General features: G+C 39.2%; 1 protein-coding gene and 1 pseudogene across 2 annotated transcripts in view; one reads left to right on the top strand and one right to left on the bottom strand.

Annotated features, from left to right (window-relative positions):
- GLIPR1L1 (GLIPR1 like 1) overlaps window positions 1-15,412 on the bottom strand; it is a 49,553-nt gene extending 34,141 nt beyond the window's left edge. For both annotated transcript variants that reach the window (XM_053602895.1, XM_053602894.1), the window contains exon 1: window positions 15,239-15,412. In XM_053602895.1, the coding sequence (XP_053458870.1) occupies window positions 15,239-15,412 (174 nt within the window). The remainder of the gene's footprint in view (window positions 1-15,238) is intronic.
- On the top strand, window positions 2,111-9,755 carry LOC128594254 (tetraspanin-6-like; annotated as a pseudogene).
- Window positions 15,413-18,143: the final 2,731 nt, after the last annotated feature.

Consider the following 18,143-nt stretch of genomic DNA (forward strand, 5'->3'; position numbering starts at 1 on the left):
AATTACCAATGTCAAAAATGAGACAGAGACATTACTTTAGATCTACAGAGATTAAAAAGATAATAAGAAAATACTATAAATAAATGTATCCAATTAAATTCAACAACTTAGATGAAATGGGCACATTTCTTGAATTACACAAACTATCAAAGCGTAATCAAGAAGAAATAAATTGGCTTCATGCCCATTGCACAGTGGTTACAGCAACAGACACATACACCAAGGCTAGTGAGTTCCAACCCAGCCAGGGGCCAGATAACAACAATGACAACTGCAACAAAAAAAATATCCAGGCGTTATGGTGGGCGCCTGTAGTGCCAGCTACTTGGAAGGCTGAGGCAAGAGAATCACTTAAGCTCAATAGTTGGAGGTTGCTGGGAGCTGTGATTCCATGGCATTCTACCGAGGGCAACATAGTGACAGAGAAGAAGGAAGAAGGAAGAAAGAAGAAGGAGGAGGAGAAGAGGAAGAGGAAGGAGACAAATTACCTAAATAGTCCTATATAGCTATTAAATTGAATTGGATGCTGGTTAAATTTTTTTCACTGTGTTCCTTGGGATTAAATTATTCCTACAATTTTTTTTAAATAAGACAACCATCACATATTCTCTAATAATAAGGCATACCAGGAAATAAGAATCCATGAAAAAAGAGAGACAAAAGAAATAAGTTTAAAGACTTCATTAAATTTTTTAATTCACACTAAAACGATGTCTTGTGAGGCTTTAAAAATATATATTAAATAAATACGTGATACAACAATATTAAGTAAGTGTGGAAGGCGTAAGTGGAGTTTTATGGGAAGATGGCAAAGAGTGAAGAGTAGTAATACTAGCTAGAATTAAATTTTGTTATGTTAAGTATTCTTATTCCAAGTTCTAGATTATCTACTCAAAAATAAGAGTAGAATATTTAACTTCCATACTAGTTGAAGCAAGCAATAAAATGGAATATTTTAAAAATTAGTCCAATAAATCAATGCCATGAAAAAGGGGGGATGGTGGCTGTTTTTTTCTAAGAGACTCAAGAGAGAGAATAACCAAAATAAAGTGGCTTTGCTATTTTTGGACCTTTGATCTTCAAAACTTCAGAAATTCTAATCAAGTTAAACACACTACTGTCAGCCTTTTGATGAATTGCTGGAAGCGCACAGATCAATTGCGTGAGATGTGACATGGCTATTTATTGACTTGTTACTTACTGAATACTCTAACTCAGAAACATGATGTATTTAGTTGGCTTTGGCTTAAAATCTTTCCATAAAGTTCATAGTTTTATAATTTTCTCTGTTTAGAGTGTTAGATTTATTCCTCTATATTTACAATGTGTGATGTTACTGCAAATGGCATCTTTTATAAATTTTATTTTTTATCAATATTGCAGTATTTCCGTTGTTCTACCAATATTTTCAATGTTCTACCTATAACCATAATATTTAATAGAGGTGTTTTATAGATGCCTGTGATAGATTAGATTGACGCTATTAACATGTGCTCCCATACCTCCTTCTCAGGGAGGGTATACACTCCTCCTCTCCTACTCTTCCATGGGCTTTGGCCATATGAATTGATGGACCAGTGGATTCTTAGTAGATGTAACATGACTAAAGCCTTAAATAGTGCTTGAACAATTGGACTTTTTCTCTCTTTTTTTTTTTTTTTTTGCAGTTTTGGCTGGGGCTGGGCTTGAACCCACCACCCCCGGTATATGGGGCCAGTGACTTACTCTTTGAGCCACAGGCGTCACCCAACCATAGGACTTTTTCTCACACACTTCTGTCTTGCCATGAAAAGAAAATGCCCTGGTTAGCTTTCTGGTCTAAGAAGGATAAAAGCCACACTGAAGTGGTGTGCAGGGTCTGGGACTAGTCATGCAGACTAAATCAGTTATTACTTGTTTCACATGCATGCTCCTAATCTACACTTCCATCATTTGGATCACTGTTGTTGCCTTTCTTGCCATTAGCATTTGAAGCAAGGTAAGCCTGGAGAACTACTTTTCCTTTTTAAATGAGGCCACCAATGTCCCATTCATGCTCGTTGGCACTGACACTGTCATTATTCTTTTGGGTACCTTTGTTTGTTTTGCTGTCTGCCACGCTTCTGCTTGGATGCTAAAATTACATGCCATATTTCTGACTCTCATTCTTTTGGTCAAACTGGTCACTGCCATTGTAGGATTGGTATTCAGACATGAGATTATCAACAGCTTTAAGAATAATCATGAGAGGGAGAGGAGAGCAAGATGGCGGCCGAGTAACAGCTTCCTTGCATCTGGGCACCATGAGTCCGGGGAGATAGGACTCCAGGCATCTCTGGCTGGTGGGATCTGCCTATCATCACCCCTGTGAGGATACAGAGAGTCAGCGAGAGACTTCTGGACCCCAAGAGGAGGACTAAAACAGTGGAAAACCGGAAAGTGGTCGCGTGTGTTCAATCGGTCTAACCCCACCCGCAACTGTAAGTTCAGTAGCAGCAAGACGGCAAACCGGAAAGGCCTTACCTGTGAACTGTTTTGGTGTCTTTGGACTTGGCACTCAGTAGAACTGCCTTGGGGAGAGCCTGAGTGGGAATGCGGAGAACTTTGGCCGTTGTCTAGGGTCCTAGTCTGAGCCACTGAGCCAGACGGAGCTAATACTGTTTGGCTGTGGGTCACAGGGAGCCATTGTGAGCGATCTGCCCAGGCAAGCTCCGCCCTCAGGGTCGCAGAGCTAGAATCGGGTGGGAGCCGGTAACCCAGTGACCGAGTAGCCTAAGGGTGGGGTCTGAGCCGCCTTGCAGCCCTAACCCTCAGGGGTAGAGTGAGACCAGTTTTGGCACACTGGGTAAGTGGATAGCCACTTCAGCAGTGATGCCAGTGACAAGCACTTTCCTGGGAAAGCTTCTGCTCAGCAAGTTTACAAGTTCAAAGTGCCTTTTAAGTGGGCTGAAGAGAGATTTAGGGTGTCTACCTGCTGGGGTTTGAGAAATCAGCAGCCTCCAGTCGAATCAGAACTGTGTCTGATATCCCAGAAGACCACGTGTTGCCCGGACAATATTCAACAACATATACATACTGCTTTGTTTTTGGTTGTGTTTTGTTTTTTCTGTTTTTTTGTTTTGTTTTTGTGTTTTTTTGTTTTGGTTGTCTTTTTGTTTATTTTGATGTTGTTTTGTTTTTTAATTTCAACCTTTTCTGAACAGATCATTTTTCCTACTCAATTTTTCTAGTTTAATTATAATTTCCCATTGCTGCCTTTTTTAATAACTAGAACTTCATATTTGATAGTGTTTCTACCACTATTATTTGGTTTTTCACCCAATTTTATCCCATAAAGTTTTCTGTTTGCTTGTTTTGGTTTGATTTATAGCATTTTTGTCTTTCCTCTCTACATGGTGGAGGTGGGGTACTGTGCATGATCAGGTTAGCAAAGAGCTGCTGACCTCAAAAGACCCACCCAACTGGGCACCCCCAGAAGGTGGTTTTTTTTAAAGGTTGTATCAAAGTACCCTACTGTACATCTATATTGCTCTGTCTCCCTCTTTCTGTGCCTCTCTTCTTTTTGTCAATATTCCTTTTACCCACCCCCTCTCCTTTTTCTATTTTTTTTTCTTTTCACTCGGTCCTCCTTTCTTTCATCCCTTTCTTGCTCTTCAACCTTCTCACCCTTCTGGTCCTGTACCAAAAGGACTCATCTAACCCTTAGTCCACAGGCACGAGAACTTCAAGAGCAAGAGGAAGTGAAAGGAAAATTAGGGCAAGGAAACAGATAAAAGAAATCACTCATGAGGAAGAATCAGCAGAAAACTCCAGGCAACATGAAGAACCAGTCCAGAACAACCCCGCCAAGGGACCATGAGGTAGCTACTGCAGAGGATTCCACCTATAAAGAAATGTTAGGAATGACAGAAAGGGAATTTAGAATACAGATGATGAAAACAATGAAGGAAATGATGGAAACAATGAAGGAAACTGCTAATAAAGTGGAAAATAACCAAAAGGAAATACAAAAACAGAATCAAGTAAGAGATGAATGATATGAAGAATATAGAAAGGATATAGTGGAGCTGAAGGAACTGAAGCAGTCAATTAGGGAAAAAGATGCAATGGAAAGTATCAGCAACAGGTTAGACCATGCAGAAGAAAGAATTTCAGAGATAGAGGACAAATTTCTTGAGATAACTCAGATAGTAAAAGAGGCAGAAAACAAGAGAGGGAAAGCAGAACATTCACTGTCAGAATTATGGGACTTTATGAAGCATTCCAACATACGAGTTATAGGAATCCCAGAAGGGGAAGAAGAATGCCCCAGAGGAATGGAAGCCATACTAGAGAATATTATAAAAGAAAATTTCCCAAATATCACCAAAGATTCTGACACACTGCTTTCAGAGGGATATCGGACCCCAGGTCGCCTCAACTCTAACCAAGCTTCTCCAGGACACATTGTGATGAACCTGTCCAAAGTCAAGACAAAGGAAAAGATTCTGCAAGCTGCCAGGAGTAAGCGCCAGTTGACCTACAGGGGCAAATCCATCAGAGTGACCACAGACTTCTCTAATGAACCTTTCCAAGCAAGAAGACAATGGTCATCTACCTTTAATCTACTTAAACAGAACAATTTCCAGCCCAGAATTCTGGAACCTGCTAAGCTAAGCTTAAAAATTGACGGAGAAATCAAATCATTTATGGATATACAAACATTGAGGAAATTTGCCACAACAAGACCAGCTCTACAGGAAATACTTCAACCTGTTCTGCACACTGACCACCACAATGGATCAGCAGCAAAGTAAGAACTCAGAAATTAAAGGACAGAACCTAACCTCCACAATGATGCAAAAGATTAAAGTAAGCAATGGACTCTCACAAAATAAGATGAATAGAATACTACCACACTTATCAATTATCTCAATAAATCTTAAGGCTTGAATTCCCCACTGAAGAGACACAAACTGGCTGACTGGATTAAAAAACACAAGCCATCCATTTGCTGTCTGCAAGAAACACACTTGGCTTCAAAAGACAAATTAAAGCTCCAAGTCAAGGGTTGGAAGACAATTTTTCAGGCAAATGGCATTCAGAAGAAAAGAGGAGTTGCGATCTTATTTTCAGATTCATGTGGATAAAGCAACTAAAGTGAAAAAAGACAAAGATGGTCACTTTATATTGGTCAAGGGAAAAATACAACAAGAAGATGTTTCAATTCTAAATATTTATGCACCCAATTTAAATGCTCCCAGATTCTTGAAACAGACCTTACTCAGTCTGAGCAATATGATATCTGATAATACCATAATAACAGGGGACTTTAACACTTCTCTTACAGAGCTGGACAGAGCCTCTAAACAGAAAATAAACAAAGATATAAGAGATTTAAATGAGACCCTAGAAAAACTGTGCTTGATAGACGCATATAGAAGACTCCATCCCAAAGATAAAGAATATTCATTCTTCTCATCATCCCATGGAACATTCTCCAAAATTGATCATATCCTGGGACACAAAACAAATATCAACAGAATCAAAAGAATTGAAATTTTACCTTGTATCTTCTTAGACCATAAGGCACTAAAGCTGGAACTCAACTCCAACAAAAACGCTCCACCCCACCCAAAGGCATGGAAATTTGTGGAGGGCCCTTATACAATGTATCGATCAGGCACAAAAACAGGATGGCGGAGGCATACTTTAGGAAACCTGCTTGCAGGCTGCGCCCTGGCAACAACCTTGCCGCCCTTGCCCTTTGCGGTCATTGGAGAGATATCTAGGTCAAGAAACTGCAATAACAGGATGTGTCCTAGAGTATATATACAGAGTGCTGTAAACAAGGTTAGAGAGGGTTTTTCCATCCTGCTCTCCCCGGACAAGGTTAGAGCTTTTCCATCCTGCTCTCCCCGGACAAGGTTAGAGAGAGAGCTTTTTCATCCTGCTCTCCCCGGACAAGGTTAGGGGCTTTTCCATCCTGCTCTCCCCGGACAAGCTGCTTGCCCCCGATAAGAAACCTGCTGAAAGCTGTCTGCGTTGGTGTGTTCGTCCCTGCTGGTCGGCGGCCGAGCGACACCGACAGAAATTAAACAATCTTCTGTTGAATAACAGATGGGTGAAGGAAGAAATAAAATAGGAAATCATTAACTTCCTTGAGCATAACACAATGAACACACAAGCTACCAAAACCTGTGGGATACTGCAAAAGCAGTTTTGAGAGGAAAATTCATCGCTTTAGATGCCTACATTCGAAAAACAGAAAGAGAGCGCATCAACAATCTCATAAGCCATCTTATGGAATTGGAAAAAGAAGAACAATCTAAGCCTAAACTCAGTAGAAGAAAAGAAATATCCAAAATCAAATCAGAGATCAATGAAATTGAAAACAAAAGAATCATTCAGAAAATTAATGAAACAAGGAGTTGGTTTTTTGAAAAAATAAATAAAATAGATAAACCATTGGCCGTACTAACAAGAGATAGAAAAGTAAAATCTCTAGTAACCTCAATCAGAAATGATAAAGGGGAAATAACAACTGATCCCACAGAGATACAAGAGATCATCTCTGAATACTACCAGAAACTCTATGCCCAGAAATTTGACAATGTGAAGGAAATGGATCAATATTTGGAATCACATCCTCTCCCTAGACTTACCCAGGAAGAAATAGAGCTCCTGAACAGACCAATTTCAAGCACTGAGATCAAAGAAACAATAAAAAAATCTTCCAAACAAAATATGCCCTTGTCCAGACGGCTTCACACCAGAATTCTATCAAACCTTCAAGGAAGAGCTTATTCCCATACTGCAGAAATTATTCCAAAAAATTGAGGAAGAAGGAATCCTCCCCAACACATTCTGTGAAGCAAACATCACCCTGATACCAAAACCAGGTAAAGACGCAAACAAAAAGGAGAATTCCAGACCAATCTCACTCACGAATACAGATGCAAAAATTCTCAACAAAATCCTAGCCAATAGATTACAGCTTATCATCAAAAAAGTCATTCATCATGATCAAGTAGGCTTCATCCCAGGGATGCAAGGCTGGTTTAACATATGCAAGTCCATAAACGTTATCCACCATATTAACAGAGGCAAAAATAAAGATCACATGATCCTCTCAATAGATGCAGAAAAAGCATTTGATAAAATCCAGCATCCTTTTCTAATTAGAACACTGAAGAGTATAGGCATAGGTGGCACATTTCTAAAACTGATTCAAGCTATCTATGACAAACCCACAGTTAATATTTTACTGAATGGAGTAAAACTGAAAGCTTTTCCTCTTAGAACAGGAACCAGACAAGGCTGTCCTCTGTCACCTTTACTATTCAACATAGTGCTGGAAGTTCTAGCCAATGCAATTAGGCAAGACAAGGAAATAAAGGGAATCCAAATGGGAGCAGAGGAGGTCAAACTCTCCCTCTTTGCTGATGACATGATCTTATACTTAGAGAACCCTGAAGACTCAACCACAAGACTCCTAGAAGTCATCAAAAAATACAGTAATGTCTCAGGATATAAAATCAATGTCCACAAGTCAGTAGCCTTTGTATACACCAATAACAGTCAAGATGAGAAGCTAATTAAGGACACAACTCCCTTCACCATAGTTTCAAAGAAAATGAAATACCTAGGAATATACCTAATGAAGGAGGTGAAGGACCTCTATAAAGAAAATTATGAAATCCTCAGAAAGGAAATAGCAGAGGATATTAACAAATGGAAGAACATACCATGCTCAATGGATTGGAAGAATCAACATTGTTAAAATGTCTATACTTCCCAAAGCAATCTACCTATTCAATGCAATTCCTATCAAAATACCAACATCATACTTTCAAGATTTGGAGAAAATGATTCTGCGTTTTGTATGGAACTGGAAAGAACCACGTATATCTAAGGCAGTTCTTAGTAATAAAAATAAAGCTGGGGGCATCAACATACCAGATTTTAGTCTGTACTACAAAGCCGTAGTGGTCAAGACAGCATGGTACTGGCACAAAAACAGAGACATAGACACTTGGAATAGAATTGAAAACCAAGAAATGAAACTAACATCTTACAACCACCTAATCTTCGATAAACCAAACAAGAACATACCTTGGGGGAAAGACTCCCTATTCAATAAATGGTGTTGGGAGAAGTAGATGTCTACATGTAAAAGACTGAAACTGGACCCACACCTTACCCCACTCACAAAAATTGATTCAAAATGGATAAAGGACTTAAATTTAAGGCATGAAACAATAAAAATCCTCAAAGAAAGCATAGGGAAAACACTGAAAGATATTGGTCTGGGGAAATACTTCATGAAGAAGACTGCCATGGCAATTGCAACAACAACAAAAATAAACAAATGGGACTTCATTAAACTGAAAAGCTTCTGTACAGCTAAGGAGACAATAACCAAAGCAAAGAGACAACCTACACAATGGGAAAGGATATTTGCATATTTTCAATCAGACAAAAGCTTGATAACTAGGATCTATAGAGAACTCAAATTAATCCACATGAAAAAAGCCAACAATCCCATATATCAATGGGCAAGAGACATGAATAGAACCTTCTCTAAAGAAGACAGATGAATGGCTAACAAACACATGAAAAAATGTTCATCATCTCTATATATTAGAGAAATGCAAATCAAAAAAACCCTGAGATATCATCTAACCCCAGTGAGAATGGCCCACATCACAAAATCTCAAAACTGCAAATGCTGGCGTGGATGTGGAGAGAAGGGAACACTTTTACACTGCTGGTGGGACTGCAAACTACTACAACCTTTCTGGAAGGTAATATGGAGAAACCTCAAAGCACTCAAGCTAGACCTCCCATTTGATCCTGCAATCCCATTACTGGGCATCTACCCAGAGGGAAAAAAATCCTTTTATCCTAAGGACACTTGTACTAGACTGTTTACTGCAGCTCAATTTACAATCGCCAAAATGTGGAAACAGTCGAAATGCCCACCAACCCAGGAATGGATTAACAAGCTGTTGTATATGTACACCATGGAATACTATTCAGCTATTAAAAAAAATGGAGACTTCACATCCTTTGTATTAACCTGGATGGAAGTGGAAGACATTATTCTTAGTAAAGCATCACAAGAATGGAGAAGCATGAATCCTATGTGCTCAATTTTGATATGAGGACAATTAATGACAATTAAGATTATGGGGGGGAGGAAAAGCAGAAAGAGGGACGGAGGGAGGGGAGTGGGGCCTTGGTGTGTGTCACACTTTATGGGGGCAAGACATGATTGCAAGAGGGACTTTACCTAACAATTGCAATCAGTGTAACCTGGCTTATTGTAACCTCAATGGATCCCCAACAATAAAAAAATAAATAAAAAAAGAAAAATGTATATCTGAAAAAAAAAATGAGTGACAATCCAAATAAAAAAAAAAAAAGAATAATCATGAGAAAACTTTGAAGCAATATAACTCTATAGGAGATTAAAGAAGCATTGCAATAGACAAGATCCAAAATACCTTGCATTGTTGTGGTGTCTCCAATTATAGAGATTGCATAGCTACTAATTATTACTCAGAAAAAGGATTTCCCAAGAGTTGCTATAAACTTGAAAATTATTCTCCGCAGAGAGACACAGATAAAGTAAATAATGAGGTTGTTTTATAAAGGTGATAATCATTATAGAGTCAGAAATGGGAGTCATTGCAGGAATTTCCTTCGGAGTCTCTCCCTTCCAGCTGATGGGACTCTTTCTAGCCCACTGTCTCTTTCGTGCCATAACAAATAACCAGTATGCGATAGTGTAACTATCCTATCTGTGGTTTATTCCTCTCCAACTTTAAGGACATTTAGAGGCCCCCCACACCTTGAACTGCAAGATGGCCTGGATGGAAGACTGATGACTCTACTTATCAATAGACAAAAAAAAAAAAAAAAAGACAGAGAGAGAGAAAGAAAAAAACTACACCAATAGGCTGATTCAATCAAGATACTTGTTCAGTATATTCTAAGTCCGCCTTCTGACCCATTCATGTTAGTTGGTGAAACCCTGTATCATTCTGAAACACTGGAAGAGCTACTAAATTGTAAATGAATTTTTTAAAAAAGCCACAGTGAAAATACCTACAGACCTGTATTGTTAAGTAGAGACACTTCTGTGTGAACTTAAACTATTTCTTGTTATATGCCACTGAGTTATGGTGGATGGTTTCTTATACAGTAATAGTTCATTGAAACAGCACATTATACCAAAGTAATGAAGTAATTCTCTTCTTATAGTTTCCTGGGTTTTTTTTTTTTTAATGAATTGAGGTTGAGTTTGATCAAATAGTTGTCCTGAATACGTTGAAGTGATCATACATTTTTCTCATTTAACCTATTAATTGTGGAAAATTATCAACAGCAATTATAATGACTGAAACCTAAATCAAAGATTTCACAGTTTCTTCATGATCTGCGGGTTTTCCCTTTATGATATTTCTAATTATGATCTTGATCATGATAGTTAATTTTCAAATCATAACCCAACTTTTATTCCTAAGATAAATCTCATATTATTCTTTATATAGATTGTTGGAGTCAATCAGTTATTTGTTATTTAGTTGAACATTTTTATATCTACATTGGCCTATAATTTTCTAATCTTGTAACATTCTGCCTAGCTTTGGTATCACGGTAAAACTGGACTCATAAACCAAATTCCAAAAGGTTCCCATTTTTAATTTTGTGAAGGGATTTGTATTAGATTAGTATTGTCTTTCCCTTAGAATTGACCAGTAAAGCCATCAAGTCTGGATTTTCTGTGTAAGAATATTTGAAATTATAATTTAAATTTATGGAACTGGTATAAGAGTATTCAGATTGATGAAGGTATATATGAGCATTTACAGTCATGAATTAGTTAAATATCCCTATTAAAAATTTTATGTTAGGTTAAAAATCTGTCTCTAATCCAGTATTTTTTAATTTGTACAAGACATAAGATTCAACAGAGGAAAAATAATGTAAATTATAAATCAAAAATATAAAAACAGCAAATTTTATTAGATCAAATTCAATATTTTATTTTATATTTATAAAAGATGTAGTATAGAATGTAACATTTATGAGACTCTAAGTGATAAAAAACATGGCATCTCAGATAGTAGTTTCACTGATGTATACATACTTTAAAAACTGTTGTACATTAAAACTAATGAATTTTATGCACTTAGTCTTTAGTCATCCTTCAATAAGCAAAATATCACAAATACAATGTCAGTTTTTATAAAGTTCTGTTTCTCATGGGCCAGGTGGATGGCTCACACCTATAATCCCAGCATTCTGGGAGGTGAGGCAGGTGGATTGCCTGAGCTCACTAGTTGGAGATCAACCTGAACAAGAGCTAAGACTCCATGTCTGAAAATAGCGGAGCATTGTGGCGGGCACCTGTAGTTCCAGGTACTTAGGAGGCTGAGGCAAGAGAATCGCTTGAGCCCAAGAGTTTGAGGTTGCCGTGAGCTATGACTCCAGGATGCTCTACTAAGGACGACAAAGTGGGAGAAGAAAAGAAAAGAAAAAGAAAAAGAAAAGAAAGGAAAGGAAAGAAAAAAGAAAGAAAAGAAGAAAAAAATAAATTAAAAAAAATTTGTTTTTCGAGAAATTCGTCCATTTATATCTATGCTGTCAAATTTACTGGTATAAAGGTTTTCATATATCCTCTAGCCACTGAATCATAGATGGTTTTGTTAAGTAATATTTCCTTTTCCATTCCTAAAGTTCATTTCCGAGGTTTTTTTGTTTCTGTTTTTGTTTTTTTCCTGCTCACACGCAGCACTTTATTAGAACACTCGCCAGGTCTGGCAGAGGGAAGCTGGGATGAACAGAAGCAGCGCCCATCTTCCCATCTCGGGGGATTTTCTGGTCATCGGGTGCTGCTCCACGCAGGTTTAGAGCTCACACCACCACGGACAAACTCACCCAGACAGCAGCGCTGCCACTGCCAGGTAGCCAGTGTAGGAGGGACCCCCAGGACAGCAGGGCTTCCAAGTGGATGGGAAAGCGACGTGTATGCCCACACATGCGCACACCATCAGGTCCACCAGGACCTTCTCAGTGTTCCACGCAGTGTCGTCGTGGCACGGCGGTGACCAGGTGATGAACTTGGGGTCAGTCGTGAGCGCAGCGGCTTTCCGCAGAAAGGCAAAGAGCGAGTGCGCCTTGGCACCATTCACCTTGTACTTTTTTTCTGGAAGGAGTGAAGTTGGGCTGCAACCCACCGCCAGATGAGGGTACATGAGGGAATTCAGACTCCGTTCTTTCTTGGTGTTCTCCTGATGCGCATACTAGTTGCACGTGATGCCGAGCACCACCTGGCTTCAGGACCCAAGGCGCCGCAGCAGCTTGTTCTTGGGGGTACGTCAGAGAGACGCCCGTTCTGCAAGAGAAGCACCTTGCCCCGCAGGGAGCCCAGACTCACGGGCCGCCCCCAGGCCAGCAGGCCGCAAGCGGAGCAGCCCCTAGGTGTGGGCGTCGGAGAAGCCAGGGAAGGACTTGGGACCTGGCCAGCTGGGAGGCCCAGGCGTGCCTCCTTTAACTGCTGGCAGTAGACCTTCATTAATTTTTTTTTTTTTTGCTGCTAGAATATCAATTTTATTAATATATAATTTCAAAAACAACCTTTGACATTATTTTGTTCTCTATCGTACATGCTTTCTTTTCTAATAAATTTTGTTCATCTTTTTTACTTTTGCTTTAAACTTCTTGAATTGGAAGTATAGATCTTGATTTTTAACTTTATTTCTGGTGATACTTCTTGTCTGAAAATCTACCTTGTCAGATATAAATATAGCTATTCTACCTTAATTATTTAGAGTTAGCATAATATATTTTTCCATTCTTTTACTTTGATCCTGTGTATGACCTATTTCTGTTACAAAAACCATTAATCCAGTTTGATAAGCTCTACTTTTAACTGAAGGGTTTAGCTACTCATGTTTAATATAATTCTAACATGGTAAACTTTTAGTCTGCCATTTGCTATTTTCTGTTTATCCCTTCAGTCCTTTGTTCTTTTATTCCTTGTTCCTGACTTTCTTACAAAAATGAATCAAGGACATTTTTAGTATTCTACTTATTTAATTTTTAGGTCTATCTCTTTTTATCTTTTAGTTCATTCTAAATTGTGCATTCTTAACTTCTCCAGGAGCTTTCAACAGAATAATTCTATTTACCCCTTACTTCATCTTTGTGTTTTGATCGTAATATATTTTGCTTCTACTTCATTATAAACCCCACAATATATTATTACATTTTTAAGTAGCCAATACTATAAAAGAAATATGGGAAAAAATTATTATACATCACCCCACAATTACTGTTTTATCATACAATATGCAATAAAATTCTTTCAAAATAGGTCACCAGCATCACTACTAATATCAGAATTTATGAATTCAGTTTAAAATTTATTTCTAGGGTGGTGCCTGTGGCTCAAGGAGTAGGGCACCGGTCCCATATGCCGGAGGTGGTGGGTTCAAACCTAGCCCCGGCCAAAAACCAAAAAAAAAAAATTTATTTCTAGGTTCGGCGCCCAGAACTTAGTGGTTACTGCACTGGCCACATGCACCAGGGCTGGTGTTGTTTAAGCTGGCCAGGGCCTACTTAAACAACAATGATAAAAATAACGAGGAAAAAAAAAAAAGCCAGGCATTGTGGCAGGCGCCTGTAGTTTCAGCTACTTGGGAGGCTGAGGCAGGAAGATTACTTAATCCCAAGAGTCTGAGGTTGCTGTCAGCTGTGATGCCACAGCTGTCTAACGAGGGCAATATAGTAAGATTCTGTCTCAAAAAAAAAAAAAAAAATACAATAAAATTTATTTCTAGTTCATTCATGCCTTGGACCCTGATAAGCTGTTGAAAAGATTAAGGTATCAACATATTTTAAATATATTGATATTTATATTCAATATCAATAAATTAAATATATTAAAAATTATCATAATTTTTATAATATAAAATATATTAAAATATTTTAATATTTAATAAATATTATAAATATTTAACATTTCTTGTCTGAAAATCTACCTTGTATAGATATCTATAAATATAAATATTTATAAGTATGTTAAAATATTTTAATATTTATAGATATTTTAAAATTATTAATATTTTAATATTTAATTTAAATTTTATTTGATTTAAATATTTGATTTAATATTAATATTTAATTTAAAATAAATATTAAAATATTTTAACACCTCTGCATTAAAGAAGTAAGTTTATTTTTGTTTTATTTTTTAACCTGTTGGAAACTCCTTTCCTCCCAAAATATCATTTTCCCATACAGTCAAATAGCGCAATTCTAAACTTATTTTAGTGGCTGAGTTGGAATTTTATAATTCCATTTTATTTTCTGTCAGGTAGAAAGGAAGAAAGTTGAAATAGATATGAGTTACAATGCGCCTACATCCACGTGGCCCTAAAACTATCAAAATTTATATTCATAATGATGTCTTTAGAAGCAAGAAAAAGTTACAATGCAACAGAAATTTCCAGTAATACAATTCACAGTCAAGAATTTGTTAAAAATTTTGTAAATCCAAGGGTGGTGCCTGTGGCTCAAGGAGTAGGGCGCCAGTCCCATATGCTGGAGGTGGTGGGTTCAAACCCAGCCCTGGCCAAAAAAAAAAAAAAAATTTGTAAATCCTATGGATTATTTTAATAACGCAGTGCTCTTTATGCTTATTCTTTAATAAAACTCTTTTGCTTTATCGTCTGATATTGTTCAAGTACTGATTTAATTATTCACATCTTTGTAGAGCTTTTCTTTTTCCCCAGATGAACACCACAAGAGTGTTTTAACTTTGGGTTCTTATGATATAAAAATAAGAAAACAAGAGAATCTCTAACCTGTGCTATTTCTTTGATATCTAGTATCTTAGTTGCACGGGATGGGAAGCGCTAGTCAAAAAGTAGGGGAGGGGAGCGAGGATCAACAACCCTGTGCGTATAAACCTTAGTGCCAGAAAACCAAACAACTTCCAAACACCACCCCACCCGCCTTCCGCCCTCACCCCCACGCATTCTTTCTCCTGCCTGGCACTAAGTCCTAGGCAACCACAGCTTCAGGTTTCCTTTCTCCTTCACTTCTAGTACTACCTTGGAGGACACAATCCAGCCAAAGTGTCATTTTGTAAGTAAAATCCATGCATAAAGTCCAGACTGAAATAGCGTGAATAAGACCATTAAGATGTGGTCCAGGTACCTTAGGATGAACCAGAGATCTAAGAGCCCGGCGGGTGCTTTCTCACCATGTATTTCATGTCTGCGGCAGGGGGGTTGACATCGCTACGCCATTCGTTGTGAGCCCTGACACATTGGTCTATAAACCTTGGGTCGGTGATGGACGGGATTTTGGACGATTTACTGGCTACCAGACACAGACCTAAGGTCCATAAGCAATACAGTTTCCTCTTCACAGCCATGGAGGAGCGTGGAGGCGGCCCTGACTGCACGGACCGGTAACGGCCCGAGCAATCCGACTGCTCCGGCCCTGGGACCGCGCTCGCCCTTGCTCCGGCTCGAGCCCGGCGCGGAATGGCCAGCCGGCCGTGGCAGTGCCGCCCTGGGGCCGCGACCTGCGGCAGGACTCGCCTACCCCAAACGTTGGCTGCAGAGGAAAACCCTGGGTCGCCTCTACTGCAGGGAGTTTGAACCAAATGCTTTCTGAGGCTCCAGTCCTCAATCACTGCAGAGCCCGTCTGGGGTGGGGAGGGAGAATCCGAATTGCAACAGGCAGGCGGCGCAGCGTTAGGGAAAGAACAAGTACAGGGCGCCCACCAGGGGCCAGGCCTGTGCCAAGCACTCTGTGCTGGAGTCGCAGATTCGCGTCCGTGTACAGCTCACATTGCCCCTTTCCTCAGACAGGGAGGAGAACAGGCTATTGGTACACTCGGTGACACATCGTGATCCCAAATCATTATGTTACCAAACATTTAATAATTTGCCTCTGTTTTCTCATCTGAAGAGACCGACTTGACTAGACAGATAAAAAATAGACGCATGGAAAGGTGTAGGCAAGTACTTCTTGACAAAACCTCCCCTTGTTGGTAATTCCACTACACTTGCCCTTTGGTGACTAGTAGGTCTGCTTGATTAGAATGGATACAGTACATCTGATTATTTTACCTATACTGCAGTATAAATCAGCTTCATTTGGCTTAATTTCTTAGAACCTTTACATCAGTTATACTTATTAATATTCAATAATAAACCAGCATCTTTTACATGACATTAAATGACTTTTTTTATTTTTTTGAGACAGAGTCTCACTCTGTTGCCCTGGGTAGAGTGCCATGATGTCACAGCTCACAGCAATCTCCAACTCCTGGGCATAGGTGATTCTCTTGCCTCAGCCTCCCAAGCACTATAGGTGCGTGACACAACACCCAGTTAGTTTTTCTATTTTTAGTAGAGATGGGGTCTCATCCTTGCTCAGGCTGGTCTCCAAGTCCTGAGCTCAGGAAATCCACCTGCCTTGGCATTCCAGAGGGCTAGGATTACTGGCACCACGCCCAGCCATGAATTCATTTTCTAAAATGGTACTTAGAGCTACAAATATCATTACATGGATGGTTAACTACAAGTAAGAAGAACATGAAAAGTTGTTCAACCCTCTGATAGTCAAGGAAATTCAGGTCAACATAATAACATACCTTTTTACCTCTATTAGAGAGCCATTGAGAGTACTCATTCAAAACATCAACCTTACAAAGGAGCTAGTGCCAGGGGATATTATAGCCCCAGTATTCTCAATATGCCATGCTAAGGTACAGCCTCTGCCCTAAAAGTAGGGGCTGGGTAGAACAAGGGAGCTCCTGACCTTTTTTTTTTTGCTGCCAGGTTTATCTGGCCGCTGCCCAAAAGGAAGGCAATACCCAGAGACAGAAGGGTTTATAGAAGAGAGTTTATTCCACATTGCGCTAAGTGGGGAGATGGGAGAAATTTCTCAAATCTGCCTCCCTGAGAATTGGGGAGATAAAATTTTTAAAGACAGTTTGCTGGGTAGAGGATTAGGCAATCAGGATCTGTCAATTGGCTGAGTTCAGTGCAGAACCATCAGTCCCTCAGCAACCAGCCTGTGTGAGTGAGTCAGTTCACTGGACCAGGTTCTTGGGTAGGGGAGTCACAAGTGCAGTTGAGTACGTTCCTTGGTCTGGGTTGTCAGTGTCAGTGGGTCAGTCAGTCTACTGGAAGGCAGGACCTAGAAGATATCTTAGAAACCACTTTTAGGTTTCCAAATGCTGGTATTATCTACGGAGAAACTCAAGAAATCCTTACAGCCACCAGCTGTGCACTCCAGAGTAGCAACCATACAAAAGCAAACAAAGAGACAGTGGCTGGTTATCATTATAATTTTTAGCTAAGCCTGTTCCTTCACAAAATTTTGGGCTCTTACTCTAGTTCTTGCCTTTACTCATTCATCAATCTGTAAGGATGGTTTCAATGCCCTCCCCCAGGCCTTTACCCAACTTCATTCCTGAGGTGTGGAGAAGAGAAAGGACTGACAACCACTCTGGCTTCTTCAGCCTGGCACAGGACATAGCCAGGGAGGTGCCCAGGGCAAAAACATTGAAACCATTTGGCAGTCATGTGCAAATATTTACGAGTGCTAGGTTTCAAGTCTAAGGTTTACATGACAAGAACATTGCTACTCTTATTTCCAGCTTTAGCACAGTAATTAAGTGAACTGTGGACTGCAAGATACATAATACTCAGCTTCAAGAGCCCCTGTAGAACTGATCTGAAGTTCTGGGTAATCCAAATGAATATTCTTGAAAACCGATTTGGTATGAGTCATGGAGAGCCCCATTGTAGCCACACAGCTTGTTGGGAAATTTTTCTATTTGAATTTTAACTTTTTCAGAGGTATGGTAGGTAGTGTTCAATAATGTACAGATTCCCTCTTCTGTGGCCAACAGGAAATACAGCACTGCCTGACTATCTAGGAGTACACATACTTATGTGCCAGCCAGCCCAAACTATGTCATAGAAATATATTTGGGGATAAATATTACTAAATCCTTTCAGTCCCCACTTTGAAATTAAAAGGTTTTACATATTAAACCCAATGTCTTAGGACGAAGAAGCAGAGGAAAAACTCAAATTGGAGCAAATCTGAATATATCATTCTATATCTTTAGCCAGGCTCTTAGT

Source organism: Nycticebus coucang, chromosome 9 (assembly GCF_027406575.1).
Source record: "Nycticebus coucang isolate mNycCou1 chromosome 9, mNycCou1.pri, whole genome shotgun sequence".
Lineage (NCBI taxonomy): Eukaryota > Metazoa > Chordata > Mammalia > Primates > Lorisidae > Nycticebus > Nycticebus coucang.